Source organism: Mustela lutreola, chromosome 4 (genome assembly GCF_030435805.1).
Source record: "Mustela lutreola isolate mMusLut2 chromosome 4, mMusLut2.pri, whole genome shotgun sequence".
Lineage (NCBI taxonomy): Eukaryota > Metazoa > Chordata > Mammalia > Carnivora > Mustelidae > Mustela > Mustela lutreola.
The window spans coordinates 173,171,601-173,197,236 of record NC_081293.1 but is presented as its reverse complement, the minus strand read 5'-3'; the positions used below and the strand labels follow the sequence as shown (position 1 = coordinate 173,197,236).

Here is a 25,636-nt window from a genome sequence, read left to right as displayed (position 1 = left end):
AAAAACTTCACCTAGTTGAATAAAATATTTTTATGTCCAGAAAAAAAAAATTATAAAGGTAATAGAAGAAAGGGGAGTAGCCTATCCCAGGGCTTAGAGATAAGAAACAATTTCTAGAACTAAATCTCCAAAGCAGGCATTATAAGGAAACATTAATTTCAATAGTCAATTGAAGATTCCTGACCAACAAAGGACATTATGGACCAAGTTAACAGATAGATGACAAATATGCAAAAGTAAAATGTCACCTTGTCACCTGTTACAAGCTGGAAAGGTCAGTGTTGGGCAGGTTGTAGGGGTATGGAGAAACTGATCATGGCACAGAAACTGATAACGGCCTTCTAGAAGGTGAGCTGGGTTTATTTAATTCTATCAAATGAACCCATGTCTTATGACCTAGCAAGTCCCATGACAGGCATATATTCTCTGGAAAAATCATATGCTGGTTCATAAAGAGTCATATATAAGACTCTGTACATTTGAAGCACTATTTGGTTTAGCCAAGAGTTGGAACAATCAAGCTGTCTATCACTGGAGGTGTGAGTAGGTAAACTCTAACAGAATATAGGCATGGAATACTGTACAGCAGTGAAAAGTAACATAGAAGGTGTACAGGTAATGTGAATGTTTCCTTCTTGAAAATATGTAGTGCTGCACTTTAAAAAGGTAAAAGAAAAAAGTCTCTAATACAATTTACATAAATTAAAAGCATATATATGCATAACAAAACAAAATTGCATATTTTACAATCACCTAAACTAAATGATACACATTAAATCATTATAATGGTGGTCTTTTAAGGAGCAAGGGAATTGAATGGGGAAAGGGGATAAAATGGATTGCATAGATCAATGTAGGAGTCTTGCACAGACTGCTAGTGTAATTCTATAAGAACAGGGGTTTTGGACTGTGCTGAGTAAATATTTGTTGAATGCCTGAATGTGACATGAATGGAAGAATATGATTCGTTTTCTCTCTCTGTACCTGAGTTCCAAATATTAGGCTGCATTGTAAGAAACTGCAATTTTTTCGTAGGCCAAAAATGACCAAATATCAGCAGTTTCATATAATTCAACCTAATGGAAAGGGAAATTTGAAAATAATGAAAGGTACTTAGGGAAATATAAACAACCACTGTAAAAACTAGTGGGAGATAACATGAAAGACAAACCAAATTTGATTCTGCTTTTTCATAATTAACTAAAAACCACCTAGGTTGATATGGTTAAGATGACTGTCCCAAAATAAACTGCCCTTAAGACTAAAGTCAACAATGGTATTTCCTTAAAATGTCAGCCATTTATTATACTAAGGAATACGGCACCTGTATCTTTTCTCATGCTAATCTTTTTTTAATCAACAATATCTAATGGGCCATTTAAAGATTTTTCACCACTGGAAGATTTTTGAGAACTTACAATGTAGTTTATCTACAATGAAACTCTGAAAAACATCAGGTTCAGTCACTTCTGAATCTCTTGAAACTATAAAAAGCACTTTTACATTCTTTTTCTTAAACTGCTTTATTATGATTGAAATACAAGAAGTTGTACCTATTTAATACATACAATTTGATGAGTTTAGAGATAAATACACGTATGAAACCACTGCCATAATCACAACTCTTCCTTCCAAATTTTACCTCCTATGTATGTATGTACATATGTATGTATTATTTAGTGATATGGGCATTTAACATAAGTTCTCTTCTCTTAGAAAATCTTAGTATTATTAACTGTAGCACTCTACTGTCCATAAAACTCTAGAACATACTCATCTTGCATAAGTGAAACTTTGTACCAATTGAACAATGCCTTCTCACTCTCCCCTCCCCCAGCCCCTGATAACTACCATTCTATTCTTTGTTTCTGTGAGCTTGACAATTTTGGATTCTCCTATAAGTGAGATCATGTACTGTTTGCTCTTTGAAGAAATTTTTTATTTTAGAGAAATAACTGTTCAGAGAATGGATATGAGAAAATGGGAAGAAACTGAAAGAACATACAAGTTAAGATACTTATGTGTTCTTTTAGTTTCTTCCTATTTCCTTTTACCTGTCCTCTGAACAATTATTTCTCTAAAATTGGAAACTTCTTGGGGCACATGGGTGGCTCAGTCATGTAAGCGTCTGCCTTCAGGTCAGGTCATGATCTCTAGGTGCTGGGATGGAGCCCCACTTCCGGCTTCCTGCTTTTCTTCCTCCCTCTCTCTCCACCCCTTCCCCTACTCGTGCTCTCTTTCTCATTCTCTGTCATATAAATAAATAAAATCTTAAAAAAAAAATTGGAAACTTCTTAAAATTTACCCAATGTGTTGTTCCTAGACCTTATTTTCAACGGAGGTAACCTGAGTTATCTTTTACACCTAAATCTTTTGTGGTTGTTAGTAAGTTCTTCCCAGAAAACATTCTCATGCTTTATGTCAGGGCTTTCTAGCTTAGGAACACTTAGAAGCTTTGTTTTTCACTCAGCAAATATTCCATATTGATTGCTGTAATGAAATAGGCATTTTGCTTCCTAAGAATGAAAAGAAAACAAAAGGGAAAAATTTTATTTTCATTTGCTGTAATGACTTTATTTTTCTTGAATGAGAGGAAGGTCAAGAACACAGAACACAACTGAAGATTAGCTTTGAAATGGGTCAAAGAATTGGAGTAAAATGAGGAATTGAGAAAACAAGCTGTGGCTTTTGTGTTCTCTCGTGAATTAAGCTGTTTCCAGTTCCTTTTTGAACCTGCACCTATTAAATGAAAACCTCAACTTGCCGCAATAAAATGAGGCAATCTTTGTTCAACAGGATTTGATACTCCTAAAGGTCAGAGAAAGGCAGCTCGACTCACTTTACTTATCTTCAGTATACTTTGAGTGAAGTGACAGCTTCGACAGAAATTTTACCTTGACAGTGAAGCGTTTTTTCTTTGGTGGATTCCAAACTGTGCCGGTTGAATGAATGAATGCACGCAAAGGTGTCAAGGACGTCACCAACACATACGCTTTAAGAATCACAGATATTTCTTCAGCCCGGAAGACTGTTTCACGTGGAGCAAGGACTGTCGTTTGATTCCTAAAAAAATGAACCAGCATAGTTAATGCTCCATAACTTAGGGTACATCATCTGCAATTACCTCGAAGCGTTGTACACTCATCTGTCCTTTGCTGGGCTGTAGCCTTCAATGTGTGGGTCTCCTTAAACAATTCCACTGCTTATCAGGGGATATACAGGTACTGAAGAGGGGATCAAATTGATGAGTTCTCCACTCTGGTAGACTTAATTAAAAATTTTTAAGAGAAAGAAAGATGGGAAGATAGTACCTAAAGTAAGGTTTAAAGGTTTAAAAAACATAAATTGGTCATGTATGTACCATTACAACCAAAGTGATACAAATTACAGTTTAAGGAATAGTGAAGACATTTTCCCGTCCTGCCCTGGCCTGCCTTTGCTCTATCTTCTCCTTGACAAGAAAAGATATACTATCCAAGAGTGGACAGGTCACCAAAAATATGCCAAAATACATTCCCTACTGGTCTGATTCTACCCAATAACTTCACCGTGGATAATTATGGGTTCATTTAAAGAATAAAGTGTGAAGATAACACTTCAGGCTACAAAGGAAAATTAACATTAATATTTTGTGGTGAAACAAGTATACTTTCATCATAAAAGATTCCAAAATATCTAGTTATTTGCTTTTTACACAGTATTTCTGTTTCAAATACCTACTTTTGACCAATGAGAAGATTGTTCTATTTCAACTTTTGAAGTCTAGGTAAGCAGGAGATGCATATGATTCTTCAATAAATACTATTAACTGTAGACATCAACCAGATAATTATAAAATTAGATGAAGTAAACTATTTTGTTTCTTGGATAAGATATGAAAAGCTTTTCATTTTTCACTATAATTTATCTACATTACAAATTCATTTCCTTGGAGGGAACTTAAATATTTTGCTATTGCAGTTGTCTTCTTAGATCCTAGGAACCATAAAATATATCACTATATCTCTATCTATATATGCCTATATATATCTATATCTATATATGCCTATCTATCTATCTATAGATAGATAGCTAGATAGCTAGATAGATATATTTGAAAAAAAATTCATTTGGCCATCATAGACTAGGACAATGTCATTTGAGTATAAAATGGAACTTAAAATTTTATAGTTTCATATTGTCAAAAAAATATATATGTTTATATATATAACTGGAGAAAAATTCATTTGGCCATACTCATAGACTAGGGCAATGTCATTTGAGTATAAAACGGAAGTTAGGGGCGCTTGGGTGGCTCAGTGGGTTAAGCCTCTGCCTTCGGCTCAGGTCACGATCTCAGGGTCCTGGGATCGAGTCCCATGTTAGGCTCTCTGCTTGGCAGGGAGCCTGCTTCCTCCTCTCTCTCTGCCTACCTCTCTGCCAACTTGTGATCTCTCTCTGTCAAATAAATAAATAAAATCTTTTAAAAAAAAGGGGGGGGGGACGCCTGGGTGGCTCAGTTGGTTAAGCAGCTGCCTTTGGCTCAGGTCATGATCCCAGGGTGCTGGGATCGAGTCCCACATCGGGCTCCTTGCTCGGCAGGGAGCCTGCTTCTCCCTCTGCCTCTGCCTGCCTCTTTGTCTGCCTATGCTTGCTTGCTCTCTCTCCCTCTGTCTCTTACAAATAAATAAATAAAATCTTAAAAAAAAAATATGACAAACTTTAAAAAAAAAAGGAAGTTAAAATTTTATAGTTTCACATTGTCAAGGCTTCAAATTCAATTTCCATTAATGTAACTTCCTAGATAAGAGTCCTATTTACCCAAATGTTTATTCTATGGCAAGAGAGGTTTGAATTAATCTAGAAAAAAAATCAATGATGACGTTCTTTATTAAGAAGTGATAGATGAGAGACTGTGGAATCTGAAAGACAAACTGAGGGTTTTGCGGGGGTGGGGTGAGCCTGGTGGTGGGTATTGTGGAGGGCACGTATTGCATGCAGCACTGGGTGTGGTGCATAAACAATGAATTTTGGAACACTGAAAAAAAATAAAATTAAAAAAAAAGAGAGATATAAAATTTTATGTAACAGAACCCAATAATTCAAACATGTAATACCCCCTAGACATCTTCAGGGGTTTTCTCCTGTCAGCTGTTTCCAAGAATGCATGCTGGATATAACAGTTCAAAATGATTAGCTTACAGCTGTTCACGTCGCCAGTCCCATGGTTTCATCATATGTGGCTTCACTGGTTTTAAAAGGTGACTCGAAGTACTCAGCTTTAACTGCATGCTCTGATCCAGACATACAGAAGGGCTCACCGGAAGTCGTAGTTCTGAAAAAAATTCAAAAGAGCAAAAACCAGTCATTCCATTGTTTCTTTTTGAAATTGCTCCAAAATAGTGTTTGCTCTGTTCTGCTCCTGGGTGTATGGGAACTAGGCAGCCATTGTTTCTCCATTTTGAATCAAAGTTAGATCCATTCCATAACTGTTCAGAGAGGTTTTGCAGTTCATTCTCTGTTTTGCAGTTCATTCTCTTATAATAGATTAGGAAAACAATTGTAGTAACAGATTTCAACTCTTCCTAATCAGAAAGGGAGGTAGATTTGATGTCTCCTATTGTCCTGCACCAGGCAGAACTATCCTCCAAACACATAACAGATGCACTCTTACGATGGGAAGATGGCTGCAGGACCTGACTTTTGCTTGTGATGAGAATATCACATGGACAACTTGAGTTGATTTCCTGACAATGGCACAGTCCTTCATGTGCCAGAGAGTCTGTCATGCCTTATGATCTTGGTCAACTCAAAAACAGTGTTTTATGATTTTGTAAAAGAGTATTTAATATTTTTTAAATACACTCACTGATATTTTTTAAATAACACTCACTGATATTTTAAAAAAAAATGTATTGAATGTACATGGTTAAAAAAATTCAAATTGGGGCGCCTGGGTGGCTCAGTGGGTTAAAGCCTCTGCCTTCAGCTCAGATTATGATCTCAGGGTTCTGGGATCAAGCCCCACATGGGGTTCTCTGCTCGGCGGGGAGCCTGCTTCCCTTCCTCTCTCTCTGCCTGCCTCTCTGCCTACTTGTGATCTCTGTCTGTCAAATAAATAAATAAAATCTTAAAAAAAAATTCAAATTCTATAGAATGTTATAAAATTGGGGGAAAAAAAAAACATCCAGCAATCCACCCCTATCTGAGACCTCTCTCTGCCAAAGCCAATATTTACATATTCCCTTTTGTAATCTGCATCAGTGCATAATGGGTAAGATGCATACGGTTCTTCAATATGTAAACTGATATATCAATATATCCATACAACTTATATGCAGGTATTTCTGATTTTTCCATTATCCAAAAGAGACATCATGGTAGTCCCCTTTATCGATTGTTTTGCTTTCCTCAGTTTCAGTTACCCATGGTCAACCCCAGTCAAGAAGCAAATGATCCTCCTGACGTACCATCAGAAGGTCAGCAGCAGCCTAACGCGATGTCACAGTGCCTGTGTCATCCCCCTCCATCTCATGATACAAGCGTGGTATCCTCTCACATCATCACACGAAGGATGAATGCAACACACTCACGTATTTCCAAAGATTGAGACTGCATTCAGATAACTTTCTTACAGTCCAGTTATAACTGTTCTATTTTATTATTAATTATTGTTATCAATCTCTTATTATGCCTAATTTAGAAAATAAATTCTATCTTAGGTGTGTATGTATTAAAAAAAAGTACATATAGGGTTTGGTACTATCTGTGGTTTCAAGCATCCCCTGGGGCTCCTGGAACGCATCCCCTGCAGATAAAGGTGGGGATTGCTATCTAATGGTCTATGTCTGGCATATTTACCTACCAGTCCATCCTGGAATCCTCGCCATTTGCACACACATAGGACTACATTATGCTTTTTTAATGGCTTAGGGCATGCCATTAAATGAATATACATTTGATTTAATCATTCTCTTATTGTCAGGTATTCAGATTATAGTTGTAATTTTTTCTTTTTTATTTCAAAAATACTGCACAATGAGTGCTCTTCTAAATCTATTTTGGTGTACTTTCACAAGTTTATCTAGGGGCAAAGTCTAGTCTATATGTGTAACTGCCAGATCAACAAATACATGCATTGTAAATTTGATAGGTTTTATTGAACTGGCTTCCAAAAATGTTGCCCCAATTTCCACTGCCTCCAACAGCACATGAGAGTTGTTGTTTCCTTGCTGTCAGGTCACAGTGATTTATTTTTAAATTATACAATTTATCTCGCTCTCAAAATGGAACAAAGCCTTTAAATTATTTTTCCCCCTTGTGCACGTTTCATCAATACTAACATAGTCTAATTTAAAACACTTCACACTCTTAAGTAAAAGTCAGCAGAAGTCAAGCTGTTCAATGTATTCCCATATCTCATTATTTAGCACAGTGTGATCTTTCTAAAAAAAATGATGGCCTCCTTGTAAGTCTTCCTTATTAATGAAGTTCTAATACATCATAATAAGAAAAATACTCAAATTGCTTGTTTTTGGATGTGACAAATGAAGAGTCATTAAGATAATTTCTTTTCTTGGGAATCACAACTTAAGAAGAGTTGAAATGTTTATATAATCCTTTAAATTCACAGTAAGAAAATGCATTCTCTTTTTTTCACTAAGTAGACATTTTTTAGGATTTATTACTAGGAAAGATTCTGTCTCTCCAGAAGAGCTAATTTGTGGCCTTCTTTTGTATAATACGAGAACAGTGTAATTGACTCTGATTTCCTTTTTATCCGTACTGCCAGGAAGCACAGCATTTATTTGAAGCCCGAGCAGAGCGGACTTTGGAGAAGCTGCCCCTATTAAGTGTTCCACCAAGGTAATACCTCAGTGATTTTCAGGAAGTAGTAGCCAGCAAATATGTCAAAGAATAAATAATTTTATGTCACCTTTTTTTTTTTTTTTTGCCTTAGTTCAAGGAGAAGAGCCTAAAACACAGCACAAAGAGTCCAGTATAGGAATTGTCAAGAATATGTCAGCATTCCACATCAGCCCCTGAAACTGTGGCTGAACAATGGAATTTAATATTGATTAAAGTAACTTTTACCCTTTGTGTATATGTGTGTGTGTGTGTGCGTGTGTGTGTGCACATGTGTGTGTATGTGTGTGTGTGCGTGCGTGTGTGTGTGTGCGTGCGTGTGTGTGCGTGCGTGCGTGTGTGTGCGTGCGTGCGTGTGTGTGCGTGTGCATGTATTCCATTTCCCCCTTTTCCCTTGACCATCCAACACACACAGGAACCTAGAAATCTTCTATAAACAATGCCAAAGTAGCTTCCTTCTGTTTTGGGGAGAAATCTGGGAGATGAGTGTCTATAATATGCCTATGAGTGTCTTAAATGGCCTTGTAATTCATTAACACATATTTACTAACTATTTTCAGACAGTAATTAAATATGAAGTTCGTAGCATGTATCCTTAGCGCTTTTCTACTCTACAATATGAGGACTGAATGCATATCCAGATACAGATGTGAAATATCTATGTGTTTTTATTTATGGGCTACTCTTAGCTTATTTTAAAGAGCTATGAAGCTTGTAATTTTAACACTAACCCAGAGGAAAAAAAACGAACAATTTTTTAAAGACGCATGAAGACTGCTTTTCTCCTGCCTTCCAACATTTGGTTGGCCAGGCACGCAGTCGGTACCCTCCGAGTATGGTACAGTTTCAAGAAAAGAAAGATTCAACCAGAACCATAAGACCTGGGCTTTCATTTTGATTCTTACTAACCAATGCCTAATGGGTGTGTGACAATGCCAAGGAATCTTCTAGAATCCAGAAGATGATTTCCCACTATCTCTTGATTGTCCCACATCCCTGAACACGATGTTGGAGCATAATAACTGCTCAATAAAAATCTGTTCTGGCAATGAGCTAGTTTGGTGGTGGTGGGGGTGGGGCGTTTAAGTCAACGTGTACTTGGAGAACAAAATGATATCCCAATTAAAAATATTTTATTTTTTCCCTTCTATATGCCATATAATTATATACATTATAGGCAAAGACTATACACTAGAAAGCTAGCAAAGATTAACAGGCAAATTCAAGCTATATTTGATTTAATGTTTTGCCCAGAGCTAATAATTAATAGGAAAGTAATATTGGAAAATGTAATTATATTTCATAAATGTTTGAATATTGTCTTGCATTTCAGATTAGGAAGCTATAGTTAGCCAGTATTTTCTTATTTTAAAACCTCCCGTGAAGATAGAAAGTCTTAATTAATAATTAACAATCAGTTTTGAGATTAGAATTATAAAATAAGTACCATTTGTGGATATATTGTTCTTTCTATCACAAGACATTTACGAGTCTTAGTCCTTAGCCTACAGATATAGCTATGCAAACATACCCGTAGAACTTATATACATAATAAATGTAAATTAATATATGCACAAGCTAAAGTCATAGCCAGGAAAAAACAGTCAGAGCCCCGGGAGAAAATGAATGGATGGCAGAGTCAAAGAGGTAAATGAAGACTATTAACCAAGAAACTTACAGAAGGTGACTATTAAAGAAGGCAACGATAAGGGAAAATAATAAGTAGTGAAGCTCTGAGGGCTGATGAAAGGGAAGATCTTGCCACCCCAAGCCCAGGAGGGTGGCGATTATAGAACCAAGCAAAGGGCAGAGCTTTGAGAGAGGATGCTGAGCATGAGCTATGGCCAGAGGTAGAAGAACACAGGCACTTCTAAGCCAGGGTCTGGCAGGGAAGCAGGTAGGGGACAAATACCCACCCCAAAGTTCTCTCTTTCTGAACTCTAATCTCCTGTCAAAAGTTAGGGGACAAGGGAGCCCCATTGATGCAATGTGCGATGGACAGCTTCCTGGGGAAGAGTCTAGAGTGAGGGAGCAAATAGAGAATGAGGCAAACCGTGCATTTGGAAAATACAAACTTCTGCTCTAGTTTTCTTCTTATTGGCCACATGTCCCAGAGAAAGAATCGTTATGTGTGTATGAGAGTGAGTGTGCGTGCATCACAGAGGAGAAGAGTGAATAAGAAAGAAACATTAAGGGCGCCTGGGTGGCTCAGTGGATTAAGCCTCTGCCTTCGGCTTGGGTCGTAATCCCAGGATCCTGGGATCGAGCCCCACATTGGGCTCTCTGCTCAGCGGGGAGCCCAATTACCTCTCTCTCTCTCTCTCTGCCTGCCTCTCTGCTTACTTGTGATCTCTGTCTGTCAAATAAATAAAATCTTAAAAAAAAAAAGAAAAATTAGCTTTGATCTTTAATAAGAGCATTTGTACATGGCAGTAGGTCATGGCTTAAGATGAATTGTATGAAACTGCATTTTGTTATGTAAAAAATGACTGAATATTGATCAAATATCAACAATTCATAACTTTTCTCTTACTACACTGTGATGCCTATTGGAGAGAAGCAAGGGAGTATATAAATATACCACCTGTGAAAGAAGGTTCCAGTGGCTAGAATGTCTATGGGTAGGAATGACAAAAGGATGCACTGGTTAATTTTATGTGTCAACTTGACTGGACCAAGCGATACCCAGATAGCTGCTTAAATATTATGGGTGTGTCTGTGAGGGTATGCTCAGAGGAGATCAGCCTTTGAACTGATGGAAGCAGATAGCTCTCCCAGATGTAGCCAGGCATCCACCAATCTGTTGAGCGCCTAAACAGAACAAAAAGGCCGAGGAAGGTTGAATTTGCTCTCTCTCTGACTCATTAATTGAGCTGTGACATCAATCTTCTCCTGCCCTTAGTACACTTGGTTTTCAGGCCTTCAGACCTGGACTGGAATCTAACCATTGGCTCTCTACATCGCCAGCTTTCCTGAGTCTCCATCTTGCAGATGGCAGATCGTGGGACTTCTCAACCTCCAGAATCACATGAGCCAATATGTTACACGATAAATCCCTTTCTCTCCTTCTCTCTCAGTGAGTATATAAATAAGAGAAAGATGGATGGATCTTATTTTCTGTTTCCATGGAAAATCCTACTATGAGGGACAAACTTGAATCCATTCAATAAGTATTTAGTAGATGTTTGGAAAACAAAAGAAGCATAGCCCAAGTTCTGCCAATTCCTAGAAAAGAACAAACAGCTCACCTCTGAATCTGTTTCCTTCTTTGCATTATCATGAAAAAGACAGCAGCAAGCACAGTGGGTACTAAACAAATATTTACTGGACAAACAACTAGATTTCTGATGTCCTTTATAATTCTAAATTCCTGTGACTGCAGGTGAAAAGTTATAATTTTTAATATATGTTGTGTATGACCTAATGGAATAGATAAGTGGCTAGAATCCAAGGCCAGGGCTGGAATATGGTTCCTCTGTGAATTCACGTATTCCAGCAATTCCGAAAGCTCTACAAGGTCAACCAGTTGCCATTTTATTCATCTGAGGCCCAATAAACCACGTAGGAGAGACTATATCTGGATCCCCTTTGAGCTCCCACCCTGTGAGAAAGTATTTGGGGAATATCAATGACCCTTTCATTTTTTGAGCCCTGGACAAAATGGGGGAGCAAACAAACCACTGAGCACATTGCAGTTCACCAACTTGATCACTCATTTACAGTTAGAAAGGAGGGATTGTTTTCAGTGTTAAGTACTTCAAAGGGAATTAGTTTACTGAACCAGGAGCTCTATGAAGTCAGGAATTCTGGATTTTTTCTTTACATTGCATTTCTAGTGCCAAACACACGTAGGCTGGCCCTTAACATAGGAGGTCCACATATCTCTGCTTATTAATAAGTAAATGTTAATGTCTTCTTAACCAAATAACTAGAGATAAGTGCACTGGCCATAGAAAAAGGGGCTAAAGTGAAAAGAATGAGCAAGCCAACTGCTGAGCAGTTTTACTAGAGTTGTATGGCATAACCTTTTGTTCTTGATCTAGGAAATCAGCATACATGGACAAGAATTCATTTTTCTCTGTTCACTTCAGTGAGGTATTTGTTAGAGTAACATGACGTGTTATGAGCCCATTGGGACCCTGCAACAACACAGGGAAGGCTCCAGGAGGAAGCAGAAATGGACGCCCTGAAAGGAACTATCAAAGGCCTAGAGGTTTACTATCAGCAGAGCCCCCCGGAACCCAGAACAAGCACAGAAAACCATGGAAGAGAAGGTCATCAGTAGACAGCCAGGAGGAAGTCTTCCCTTATAGGGACATCATCTAAGATGTGGGGACGAAGGCTGCCTTTGTTTCCCCAAGCAAGCTAAATCTATGCCTTGGGAAGACATGGATGAACCCAATAAAGATGCATGTGCTGATATCTCCAGGAGGTTCCAGTATAGTTGCTATGTGATACCTTTTATTCCCCAATAATATTTTACAAATAATAATCCAAAGAATATTTATTTTAAAAAATCCTAATTCTTGTCTATTAGTGGATTCCTATTCATAAGTATGACCATGAACAAATTCCTTAATTTTTCTAAGTTCAGTGCCTTTATCTGGAAAATGAGAGTTATAACAGTAATAATAAGAAGAACATATATCATATGGATGCTGACAGAATTAAACATAAAATTTTCTTTAAAGGGCTTTGCACAGCCCTTTCTAAAAAAACGTTAAATAGCTACTACTAGTAGTAGTTTAATATAATCCTTTTCTATAACCTAGAAAATCTGTTTACAACTAGAAACTTCACAAAGTGCAACTTCAATGTTATTCCTTTTGAATTTATTCAATATTAAGTGTTTCTCATCACTCCTGACTATCAAAATCTAATCTATTAAATCCTTTTTTATGCGATTCTTAAACATGTGACATTTGACATTAGTTACTTAAGAACAAAGCAGGAAATATGTGATAAGCACAGATGTGTAGACCAAAATAAAACAGAGCAATTTTATTTAAAGTAGCTTGTAAAAACACACTGGTTTTAGTGACTTTCCTCAAATTTAGCATTGCGATCACCCAGCAAAGCTGTTGATTTCCTGTTTCACATACTTAAAGAAGTTTTGTGTTAAGGCCAGGTTTCTGTGGATGGGGTAAGCCTCAGACTGATCCAGTTTTGCACTATTTAAACCTATTCCTCTCTGTTTTGTTCAGGAAGATATTTTTTTCACAAACACCAACACAACCAACTCTTGGTCAACAGAACTAGCTCTTAGTCAACAAATTTATGACCCATAGACAAAAGTCCCTAGACTATTTCAGACCTACGCTTGAATTTAAATGGTATAATTTGAGGATCTATGTGCTCCAAACACATCAATTCATTAATATATTTTTCACTTTCATTTTATGCGAGCGTCATTATTAATACATAATTCTAACCTTAAGCCAAGCAACTCAAAATTCCTTTTTTAAGATCTGACATTACTACCTATGTGGATTTGATACCAATAGTTTATTGTCTATAGTTTCCCCGAATATATTTCTTATGATGCCAAATAAGGGTGCATCAAACCACAAATATAAATATCATAGTCTGTCAGTATAGTAGTTTTTGGGGGAAAAGAATAACTTCCACTTTGTGTTGTAAGAAATAAGTTGTAGTCCATGTCCTGATGTAAATGGAGATACCATCTGACCCATAAAAATGACCAGATCAATGATACAACAATGTGCTTGAAAGAAGTAGTCACCGTATAAAGTTTTCACCAACTAACCAATCAATCAAATGCTTGTTGAGTACTCAGCAAATGCAAGCCATAAATGTTCTCCTTTCTGTTCTTTTTCAGTGGAAGTGTCAAAGTCATGCAATTGTACAAAAACAATTTTCCCCATGGACTGCTCTATGTTTTGACCATGACAACATAAGAACCTTGAATTCTGTTCATTTTCCTTGGTAATAAAAGCTATGTCTAGACTACCACTTCAATTTTCTTGCCCCTGTGATTTCACTGCAATGGCCAAACAGCATGAAAGATTGTTTTATTACTTTATGGCAGCTTAATTTTGCTTTGATATTTTTCTGCATGAATTTTCCAGGGAAAAAGAAAGGGAAAAAATGCTTGACTAGTTCAGCAAGACCAAAGATGAATAATTCAGTATAAATTAATGAGCATCATTAATAACAATTTGAAACACAACCTCCAACACAATATTAATACATAGAGTGCAACAAATATGATAATAGAAGAGCTGTCTAAACCCACCCCTTGTGAAAATAAATTAATCACTTTATTAATATTAAACTTTTTCTCAGGAACATTTTCTGGAGTAAACCATGAAATACTATTGATATAATTTACATCAGAATAATTAATGACTTACTACAAATTTGAGATTCTAAATTCTTTTTAAGTATATTGAAGTCAGTCCTAATTTAAATGTAAGACACAAACACTGGGGGTTATTGCCCCTATTTTAAATGAAACCATGCATTAACCTATTTTTCCTTCAATGGCAACTTCACAGACCAACTTGATCTTCCATGTTTATCCTATGTTTTTGGTACAATAAAATGTGCATGGTATTGTCTCAATCTGCTTCCCTACTTCTACACTATTTACAAGTAAATGTATTAAATGTGAACCAAGTACATATTTAGAATATTTATATTTTCATAATATCTGACTCCAGGATTGAGACAAAAATATAGAATACAGAGAGACTAGAGATAGTTGCCAAGAGAAATTTAATGAGGGCCAGAGATCCAAATGCCAGAAATAGGTCAGTAACATGGAAATATGTCAGAAAAGATTTTTAGTTAGGACACTGAGCAAACATACTTTTATGGAACCATTTTATCCTCAAGTTCTTTCCCTTCTCCAACTGACCAGTGATATAATTGGAGTCTGTGGAGGTCAGGCTTGGCTGAGCGGCATCGTAATACAAGAGTCCACTCCTAATATAGTTGAGGACACAAAGGGCAAGAGTCAGAAGCCAGGCAGAACCTGACAAGAGTTTCTGAAAGGTGCCTCAGTTTTCAACCTTAGCTAGGTAAGACAATCATTAGCCAGGTACATTTGATCTATTTTATATCCTGTAAATGACTAAAGAATTAACCAATTAATTGAGCCCAAAGGGGAGGAGGTCTTCATATCTGAAGTGCTAAGTAATTGTTAGTCTTTAAAAATGTTAATTAGGTGGTTAAAATTTCGAGTTTTTCTTTTCCTATTCTTGTATAGATTTTAAACCCTGAAGTTAAGCTCTCCTCCCTGTAGAGCTTAGGTCAGGACATTAAATCCAAATGACTATTTTCTACAAGGATATTCTTCTTCTTCCTTCTCTGTCTTCTTCTTTTTTAAATGTAGGCTCCATGCCCAGCACAGATCCTAATGAAGGACTTGAACTCACAGCCCTGAGATCAAGAATTGAGCTGAGATCAAGAGTTGGACACTTAACCAAAGGAGCCCCAAGGGTATTATTCATATTTTCTTTAGATATCTCTTATCTTTCGTATTGCCAAGATTCTTTTGGTATATATGTGCATGTATATTATATATATATATGCATTTCTATGTATATAAATTATATAACATACATATTCAATTTATATATAAACACATATCTGAATTATTTTTCCCAGATTTAATACAATCTAACTCAGCTTTAGTTCTGACATTAGCATTTTATCTCAATTAACCTCACTTGTCTGTATGTCCCTGAATAGCAATCCCAGACTGAACATCCTTTTCTAAACTGCCACTCAGATGCCTTAAAATAGGTGGATGGTGGACAACAAGTCATTTGTATCTTGTTTTTTTCTTACCAAATATATTGAATGCCTTAGGGAAATGACTGTGTGGCACCCAATAGCATCTAGTCATTTTCAATAAATTAAAAATGTTTAGTTGTTGCTTTAAAAAATCTTGTGAGCTCTGGCATCAGTCAGGGGTTCAAAGTCATGAGTTAACCAATCCAACTCTCAGTTTTAGTTTGACTCAATGGAAACTGAATTTAAAAACTTGGTTTGTTGAGGTGCCTGGCTGGTTCAGTTGGTGGAGCATGTGATTCTTTATCTCAGGGTTGTGGGTTCAAGCCCCGTGCTGGGTGAAGAGATTACTTAGAAACAAAATCTTATAGGGGTGCTTGGGTGGCTCAGTGGGTTAAAGCCTCTGCCTTTGGCTCCAGTCATGATCTCAGGGTCCTGGGATCTAGCGCTGCATTGGGGGGCTCTGCTCAGCGGGGAGCCTGCTTCCTCCTCTCTCTCTCTCTCTCTGCCTGCCTCTCTGCATGCGGTGATCTCTATCAAATAAGTAAATTTTAGAAAACAACAACAACAACAACAAAATCTTACAATAAAACAAACAAAAAAAAAGCTTGATTTCTAAGTAGTGGGGAAAAAATTCAAGCTAGCTTTAAGTCAAAAGGGTAATTATGAAAAAACTTATGAGTACAGGTATTCCCCTCATCATTTCTGATCTATGAAAGAAAGATACATACCTATGTGGGAACCATGTCTTTGCTACATTGTTTGGAGTAATGGAAAGAAATAGATTTATTTTTATAATTTATATAAATGATTTCATAGAGGAGAGTGGACATAGAAACCAATTAGGAGAAACGTTGTACAGGTGGTGCTTTAGTGAGCTAGACAATGTTGCCCAGTGAGAGATGTGGGTTATAAAAGTAGAATTTGGCGGAAATTTCACTGTGTGTTGAGTAAGCCTAATTTCCCCCTAACTGTCATTTTTGTACCCAACTCTCCTTTCCTCAAAACAAAAAGAAAAAAATCTAAAAACCTGAACTACTACTCCAGGCTTTTAAAGTCAGCCCTATTTTTTTCAAAGGAGGGTTTTTTTTGTTTGTTTGCTTAACTCAACATAATGCTCAACATTCGCTCAAAAGGGCCATTTTTACCTAGGTCCCTGCCATTAGTGGCTCCATTTACTTTGCCCGACATCAGGCCCCTTTACCCAAGATGGTGGCTGGGACACTCTACTGTGAGGGAAGGGTGGCCACTGGCAGACCAGCAAAATAAGATTTAGAGAAAAATACATGAAATTTCTATTAGAAGAGAAGTTGAAACAAGAGTTGTTCATTGAAGGGGTGCCTGGGTGGCTCAATGGTTTAAGCCTCTGCCTTCGGCTCAGGTCATGATCCCAGGGTCCTGGGATCGAGCCCCACATCAGGCTCTTTGACCCTCGGAGAGCCTGCTTCCTCCTCCCTCTCTCTGCCTGCCTCTCTGCCTACTTGTGATCTCTGCCTGTCAAATAAATATATAAATCTTTAAAAAAAAGAAAAAAAAAGAGTTGTTCATTGAATTTCATGAACCTAGTAAAAAATGACAGAAGTTCATGGCTACCATTAACGATCAAATGATTTGCAATTCAGGTTTTCAGCACAATGCTTCAAAACTACTCACCTAGTCTCCAACTTGCCCCTACCTCTGATTTCTCAGAGAAGTTTGCTCTTGACTCAGTGTTTTCTTCAGTCCCCCAAATCTGGCTTTTATTTGCCAAGTCATTTAAAATATTCACAGTATTCCATTACCTCTAGAAACTTGAGCTGACATTGGAGCACTTGTTTCTGACTAGAAATTTTTAAGGCGGACTTAAACTGACTCTAGGTTTTTTGGTTGCTTTTCGGTTTTGCTACTCCCTGTGAGCCATATTCTATTTAATAAGGACTTTTCACCCACAAATGGCTTAAAATGTTGTTTCCATAGCTTGTAAACAGGAAAATCCCCTATTAAAACTTGTCCTATAGGTAAAATTAGTCTTAATTAAAAACTTAGAGTACATCTGGTACATTGCTTATTTTGCTTTCGGCACAACACATGTGTAGATTTACCAATAAATCACGTAGCTGGAAAATTTTAAATATCACGTTGTGGGTGGTGTCTTTGCTTTTTATAGCCTGCTATGAATACAGTTTAAAGTTCTTTCCCTTAAATGACACCAGTTCTTCTAAAATTGGCTGTTGACTGCCCTACTACCCGGGACTGAGAGAGAAGGAATCTAGAAACAGAAACATTACAAAATACTGAACTGAAAAAGATAAATTAGGCCAAAGACCAGTTTATTTAACCATGTAATCTTTCTTCTTTTCTTCTCAATTTTGTATTTAGATTCAAAGTAAACTTTCTGCTTCTGCAATATTTGGAACACAGGGACATAAACCGTTATGGCTTTATAGTTGAGGAATAAATACAGGTCTACAGGTCTATTTCCATACTCTGGTCAAGACAAATATTTCAGGTTCAGTTGTGACACTGTTAGAATTCAACAATGCTCTCGACCTCAGCCGCAGCAACATCTTCCTAGGAACAACGCAAAAGGCAAGGGAAGCAAGGGCAAAAATGAACTATTGGGATTTCATCAAGATCAAAAGCTTTTGCACAGCAAAGGAAACAGTTAACAAAATCAAAAGACAACTGACAGAATGGGAGAAGATATTTGCAAACGACATATCAGATAAAGGACTAGTGTCCAGAATCTATAAAGAACTTAGCAAACTCAACACCCAAAGAACAAATAATCCAATCAAGAAATGGGCAGAGGACATGAACAGACAATTCTGCAAAGAAGACATCCAGATGGCCAACAGACACATGAAAAAGTGCTCCATATCACTCGGCATCAGGGAAATACAAATCAAAACCACAATGCGATATCACCTCACACCAGTCAGAATGGCTAAAATCAACAAGTCAGGAAATGACAGATGCTGGCGAGGATGCGGAGAAAGGGGAACCCTCCTACACTGTTGGTGGGAATGCAAGCTGGTGCAACCTCTCTGGAAAACAGCATGGAGGTTCCTCAAAATGTTGAAAATAGAACTGCCCTATGACCCAGCAATTGCACTATTGGGTATTTACCCTAAAGATACAAACGTAGTGATCCAAAGGGGCACGTGTACTCGAATGTTTATAGCAGCAATGTCCACAATAGCCAAACTATGGAAAGAACCTAGATGTCCATCAACAGATGAATGGATCAAGAAGATGTGGTATATATACACAATGGAATACTATGCAGCCATCAAAAGAAATGAAATCTTGCCATTTGCGACAACATGGATGGAACTAGAGCGTATCATGCTTAGCGAAATAAGTCAGGCGGAGAAAGACAACTATCATATGATCTCCCTGATATGAGGAAGTGGTGATGCTACATGGGGGCTTAAGTGGGTACGAGAAGAATAAATGAAAGAAGATGGGATTGGGAGGGAGACAAACCATAAGTGACTCTTAATCTCACAAAACAAACTGAGGGTTGCTGGGGGGAGGGGGTTTGGGAGAAGGGGGTGGTATTATGGACATTGGGGAGGGTATGTGCTTTGGTGAGTGCTGTGAAGTGTGTAAACCTGGTGATTCACAGACCTGTACCCCTGGGGATAAAAATATATGTTTATAAAAAATAAAAAATTATATTAAGATAATAAATAAATAAATAAATAAATAAAATTCAACAATGCTCAGTGCCACCCTCACAACCCCCAAAATTGGGAAAAGAAGGAAAAGACACCTCCTTGTGGTGTTGTTGCTCTTTTAAACCCTATCATCAATGGGAGAGGACAAGACGGTTACCCAGTTTTCCTTACCACTGTAGCAGAATTTTAGTGTGAAACTAATCTGTGTTCATTTAGGAGTCCACCATGTCTGGCCTTAAGCGGAAGAACTGTGGGTGAAGTCTAATCATAAGGAATCTTTCTAAAAAGAAAAGAGGTGGCTGGCAAGATAAGCCCAAGGATAAAGGGACAAGAAAGAGAAGGGCACCTTCTAGTGCATTGCTCCTATATACCACAACCCGTCTTCCACCACAGGTTTCGATCAGAGCAAAAACAACAGGAAGGCAAATTTTCTTCCAATTATCCATGAGAGGTTGAGAGTATAACGTTACATGCAATTTAAAAAAAAAAAAGAATTATAAAGAAGGATTTTAGCTACTGATTTTTTTTTTAATTTTTACTACTAAGTCAATTGAGTTTTAACTTAATTGACTGACTCACATGTCTGAGAATACCAAAGGCCTTCCAGTGAAACAGTGAGTGTTACAATGGGACAGGGCACCAACAGTTCCAGCAGCAGGCATGGGAGAAGCAGGTACACCATGAACCTTGGTATCCCTGACGTGGGGCTTAGCATTTTGGCACAGAAATGACAGGCACAGCAGCAGCAGCCCCTGCCATGTGGGCCACCACTGATAGCACGTTTGGTGGACATGACCACTGGTGTACATCTGCAGCAGACGGACACAGGGCAGCAGAGCCGAAGTGCAGTAAACGGTGGCCAAGGTATCCAGGAATGAGAGGACCGCATTCATGAGGACACAGGATAAACCCTCAAGAACAAAGAGGATATTTGAGGGCATGGCAATGATCAGGAATGCTACTGAAATTTAATGGATAAAACTTAATGAAATTTGATGAAATGGATTAAAGATAATAATTTAATAAATGCGAGATGTCTGCTTTGGATAGGATCAAGATGATGTTTATTTGGAAGGCGTTGGTAAGGCGCGAAGTCCAGCATCTGTCTGGATAATGAGCCATCCATTCTCAGTGGCCCGTGCACACACCACAACAGCTGTTATCATGTTGGCTATCACTCCGTGTACAACAACAAATTCTCCCTCACCTCACATTACTTCTGAATGTCTCTCTTGACATTGATGTGGGTGAAATGCCTGATGGTGATTATTTCAACCTAGAGCTTGACTCCATTTTTCCATGTAAACTCTAGGCATTTTACCCAGTTTTAATATACATGGAATTTTGCAGGAGTGCCATTAAGTTAAGCACGAGAAGACTATATTCAATTTGTGAGTTTCTCGAGTTATTCATCATTTTGGAAACGCACATCACCAATAGCGATGTGACCCTTGGAATCTTAGTGTCCTTACAGTACAACGGCACCAATCTGAATTTGTATCTGTCACATTGATGGTGATTCAAAATATAAATGGAGGATTTGACAATTTCATGACACTTTATGTGCCTAAAATTTACATAGTAGAGTATAAACGGTTATATTATAAAGCCTTTCCTTCCATTTGTCCTTTATACTAAAGTCTGGCCATTATATTGGCTTGTTGAAATTGTCTGTATGGGTAAATTAGAGATATTTACCTTCCAGACCAATCAGAGGTCAACAAATATATTTGTTATTAAAAAAGAATGGGGATCTGAAAAGAACAGAAAGATGACCCAAAAGTGATTGGCAACAAGATTTTGAGATGAAAGGATCTAAAGACAGTGAGTATAAGTGGAGGCAAAGACAAATTTTTGTGACTATTTTAAGATCCTGATTTTATTCCCACATTTTCTTTCTTTTTTTCTTATTCCCACATTTTCTGAAAAACATATCTCACCAAACTAGATAAAAGCAGCAGTTAGTAATCATCAATTAATATTTGTGAAAATACTTATTGAAAAAACAATCATAATACTAAACATTTGTGCATTGCTCATTCTGTGCAAGGCATTGTTCTGGGTACTTTAAAAGTATTGGGGCACCTGGGTGGCTCAGTGGGTTAAGCCTCTGCCTTTGGCTCAGGTCATGATCCCAGGGTGCTGGGATCGAGCCCTGCATCGGGCTCTGTGCTCTGCAGGGAGCCTGCTTCCTCCTCTCTCTCTCTCTCTCTCTCTCTCTCTCTCTCTCTACCTACTTGTGATCTCTGTCAAATAAATAAATTAATTACTTTTTTAAAAAGTATTAACTCATCCTATCCCCTTACCAGTCCTGGGAGACAGAGCCATTATCATCCTTATATGGCAAAGAGAAAACTGAAGCACAGACAAGGTAAGCAACTGGCCCAAGGACACTGGACTACTGAGTGGCCAAGACGGGATTTACACATATGTAGCCTGGCTCAGTCTGCTCCTAGCTCCTGTCCAACAGCAGATGCACAATCAGGTCAGAGCAGGCACTTGTTCTGAAAACTACCTTCAAGAACCATTAATTCCACAGAAATCATGTATTTCCCACAAAACATAATTTGGTTCTACTTACATCTATTAATCCACACCCCCAGATTGGTATTTTATCAACCTGTTTGGCTGCACAATCAAGAGAATTCTCAAAACCATCCCAATGAAGATCAGAAAAGCAGCTTCAAAAAGCCAGGACAACTAATTCTGGGTCCTTCTAAGCGGCCCAGTGTGGTTCCTAGAATTCCAAAGGCCCAGATCTGAGCCTGGTGGCTGTGCCCGCACCTGACTCACCCTTGACACCGGGGATGGGGCTGTAGCATGAGGTTCGCGGTGGTGAATGTTCTACTCTGCCTAGAAAGGCTGTAGGTGGTTTGGAGAGTTGAGCCTAGGGTGGGCACATCAGAAAAGAGGTAAGAGAGAAAACATCAAGGGACCCCCCCAGGAGGGAATGACAGTCAGGGCTGAGGACCCAAGCTTCTCACTACCCAGGAGTGGCAATTTCCGTCTGCTATTGAGTTCCCTATTTAAAGACTAAAACAAAACAATGTTTTGCCCGTGCAAATTCACATAACATCTGCCTATATGTAAATATTATGATAAATAAGAAATTAAAAGGGTTATTTTAGTTGATGAAAGAATCAACATCATCCTCATCATAAAAATGCATAAACAAGTTCAATTTCTCATTAGGCCCAGGTATTAGCTTTCTTAAATAACTCCTTTCTTATTTTCTCATATTATAAAACAAACTTAAAATACAGTATAGTGGCTCAAGTTGGGTAGAAGGGGTATGATATAGTACTTTAGGTATAGATCTGCTTCTTTCTGGTTATGCTTCCCAGAGGTTCTTGGAGCTTCTGTCTCTGTATTTAAAAGACTCATGACAGTAAATGCCTCATAAATGGATTTAGAGACTTAGAAGTATAAATTGCTTGACAGTGCCTGACATATAATAAAAACTTAATGTTACCTCCTGCTCTTATTTTAGGTAATTTATCTATAAAATAATTCCGTGCCATAAATCAAGAGGCCCTACTATAATTATCTACAAAACAACCCAAAACCAAGTACTTATCCTCTGATGATTATCTATATTCAACCTCTCAGTGTAGGTAATACTTGCCTATTTCTTTCCAACTCAGAATGCCTCCAAAAAGAACAATATATGTTATTGTGACACTTTTATGTCAAAGTGGAGAATTGAAAACCTCACTTAATTTTCCTTTCCGAGTCAATTCATGGACATCCTGAGTAATATAGAAATAATGCCTTACATATTACTTTTAAAGATTTACAATATGTATTCTTTTATAAAGGATTTTCATGACAAGTCTATGAGAATATAATGGTCAGTATAATTGTTCCTCTTTCACGAGCCTAGAAAAGAGGCACAAATGGACTAAGTACTTCTCCCAGAATCCCATGACTCTACTTCAGATGGGTGGAACTAGAATTCAGGTCCTCTCATACCTGGACGGTAAGACTGCTGATTTCTACTTTCACTAGGTAGAAGACTAGAATTCTTATTTTTTTTTAAAAAGATTTTATTTATTTATTTGACAGACAGAGATCACAAGCAGGCAGAGAGGCAGGCAGGGGGAGAGGAAGAAGCAGGCTCCCCACTGAGCAGAGAGCCCAATGCAGGGCTCGATCCCAGACCCTGAGATCATGACCTGAGCTGAAGGCAGAGGCTTTAACCCACTGAGCCACCCAGGCGCCTGAAGGCTAGAATTCTTACAAGTACATGCTTTCTTACAGATGCTCAGAAATGGATGAGGCAAAATGGGCCTTCAAAAGGCTCTCTCACTGGATGTGAACGAATTACCTACTTTTGTCCTCTGCGGGGTAAGTTGACTGTTTGATCTGCTACACATTTTCTTATGAAATGACTAACACTGGGATTGTACTGCTGCTATGACTCTATGATGTCATTGGTTAAAATGACTCAGAAGAAAAGAAAGTTCCATTATTTTACCAATAGATGGAGCTAAGAGAAATTTAAAGAAAATTGTCTCAAAAGTTCCTGTGTCACGAATCAGAGGATTTGAATGGGGTCTACTATAAAATAGAGTCTATGCTGCTTTCCCAGACAGAAGCGCACCCAACCCATCATCAATGAGTACAATAGCTTCCAGAACTACCCCATTCATTCACTTAATTATAGTTCTGCCAAGACATGTATCCTTTCTAATCACAACTTCAACTACAAATGAAGGATTCTAAGATTCTATTTAGGAAAATAAATGTATTTGACTTTGTATATGGCTTGCTGCAACTCTCATTTTGGGTCTTCATCAATATATTTTTCAACAGAACAGATCCGATTGGAAGACGTTAAATGTTAAATGTTTTGGTCTTAATAAATTGTTATTAACTATTACAGTTTTAATGAGAAATTCAAGAGACTAGTAAAAACAAGAAGCGTCTTCTTGTTAAAATGTTTTGGTCTTAATAAATTGTTATTAATTATTACAGTTTTAATGAGAAATTCAAGAGACTAGTAAAAACAAGAAGCGTCTTCCCATGAATAATGTGTTCTATAACATACCCTTTAAGAAGTTGTGTGCATTACAGTCAATGCATCACTTTACTGGGATTTTATTTCCTCATGTTGATGATATCTTGCAAATCAAAAGTCAGCTCATGGTCTTAGACTTCCAAGAAAACGAATGAACAAAGAAATGAGAAGAGAAATCTTACTAATAATGTTCTTCTTTCATAACACTTGCAATTTTGTTGTTCAATATCTATTTCTACCACCAAAAGGAGACTGGAAGAGAGATTATTTTGAAGTTCCACACATTTTATTCTCCAGCACCAAACACACACACACACACACACACACACACACACACACATACACACAAACACACACTCTTTCTTGATAGATAGATTTAATTAATAAAAAAAATTAAATGTATGTACCAACATATATTTATATTTTTATTTATTTATCTAGATAGATTTAAAAGTGCATAGATAATGCTGGTGAGGATGTGGAGAAAGGGGAACCCTCCTACACTATTGGTGGGAATGCAAGCTGGTACAACCACTCTGGAAAGCAGCATCGAGGTTCCTCAAAATGTTGAAAATAGAACTACCCTATGACCTAGCAATTGCACTACTGACTATTTACCCTAAAGATACAAACATAGTGATCTGAAGGGGCACGTGCACCCGAATATTTATAGCAGCAATGTCCACAACAGCCAAACTATGGAGAGAACCTAGCTGTCCATCAACAGATGAATGGATAAAGAAGATGTGGTATATATACACGATGGAATACTATGCAGCCATCAAAAGAAATGAAATCCTGCCATTTGCGACAATGTGGATGGGACTAGAGGGTATCGTGCTTAGTGAAATAAGTCAAGTGGAGAAAGACAACCATCATATGATCTCCCTGATATGAGGAAGTGGTGATGCAACATGGGGGGTTAAGGGGGTAGGAGAAGAATAAATGAAACAAGATGGGATTGGGAGGGAGACAAACCATAAGTGACTCTTAATCTCACAAAACAAACTGAGGGTTGCTGGGGGGAGGGGGGTTGGGAGAAGGGGGGTGGGGTTATGGACATTGGGGAGGATATGTGCTATGGTGAGTGCTGTGAAGTGTGTAAACCTGGCAATTCACAGATCTGTACCCCTGGGGATAAAAATATATGTTTATTAAAAAATAAAATTTTTTTAAAAGTACATAAATAAATGAATCAAAATTACAGTATAGTTCTCCTTTCCTTATTGAGTTTACTAACAATCAAGTATGTAACAGTCAGGATGAATTCTCACCACTTCAGCCAGCTGAATCCTTGAACCTGATTTTTTTCTGCAACTTTCTTAACCTAGCTCCTGTAATCCCCACACAG

At 37.7% G+C, this 25,636-nt stretch overlaps 1 protein-coding gene across 3 annotated transcripts in view; it reads right to left on the bottom strand.

Annotated features, from left to right (window-relative positions):
- The window catches only part of CPED1 (cadherin like and PC-esterase domain containing 1), a 277,556-nt gene that overhangs the window by 177,237 nt on the left and 74,683 nt on the right, over nucleotides 1–25,636 (bottom strand). For 2 of the 3 annotated variants that reach the window (XM_059171686.1, XM_059171685.1), the window contains exons 4-6: nucleotides 14,678–14,793; nucleotides 5,182–5,314; nucleotides 2,895–3,063 (exon numbers count right to left, since the gene is read on the bottom strand). In XM_059171686.1, the coding sequence (XP_059027669.1) occupies nucleotides 2,895–3,063; nucleotides 5,182–5,314; nucleotides 14,678–14,793 (418 nt within the window). The remainder of the gene's footprint in view (nucleotides 1–2,894; nucleotides 3,064–5,181; nucleotides 5,315–14,677; nucleotides 14,794–25,636) is intronic. The other variant, XM_059171684.1, reaches the window with a different exon arrangement.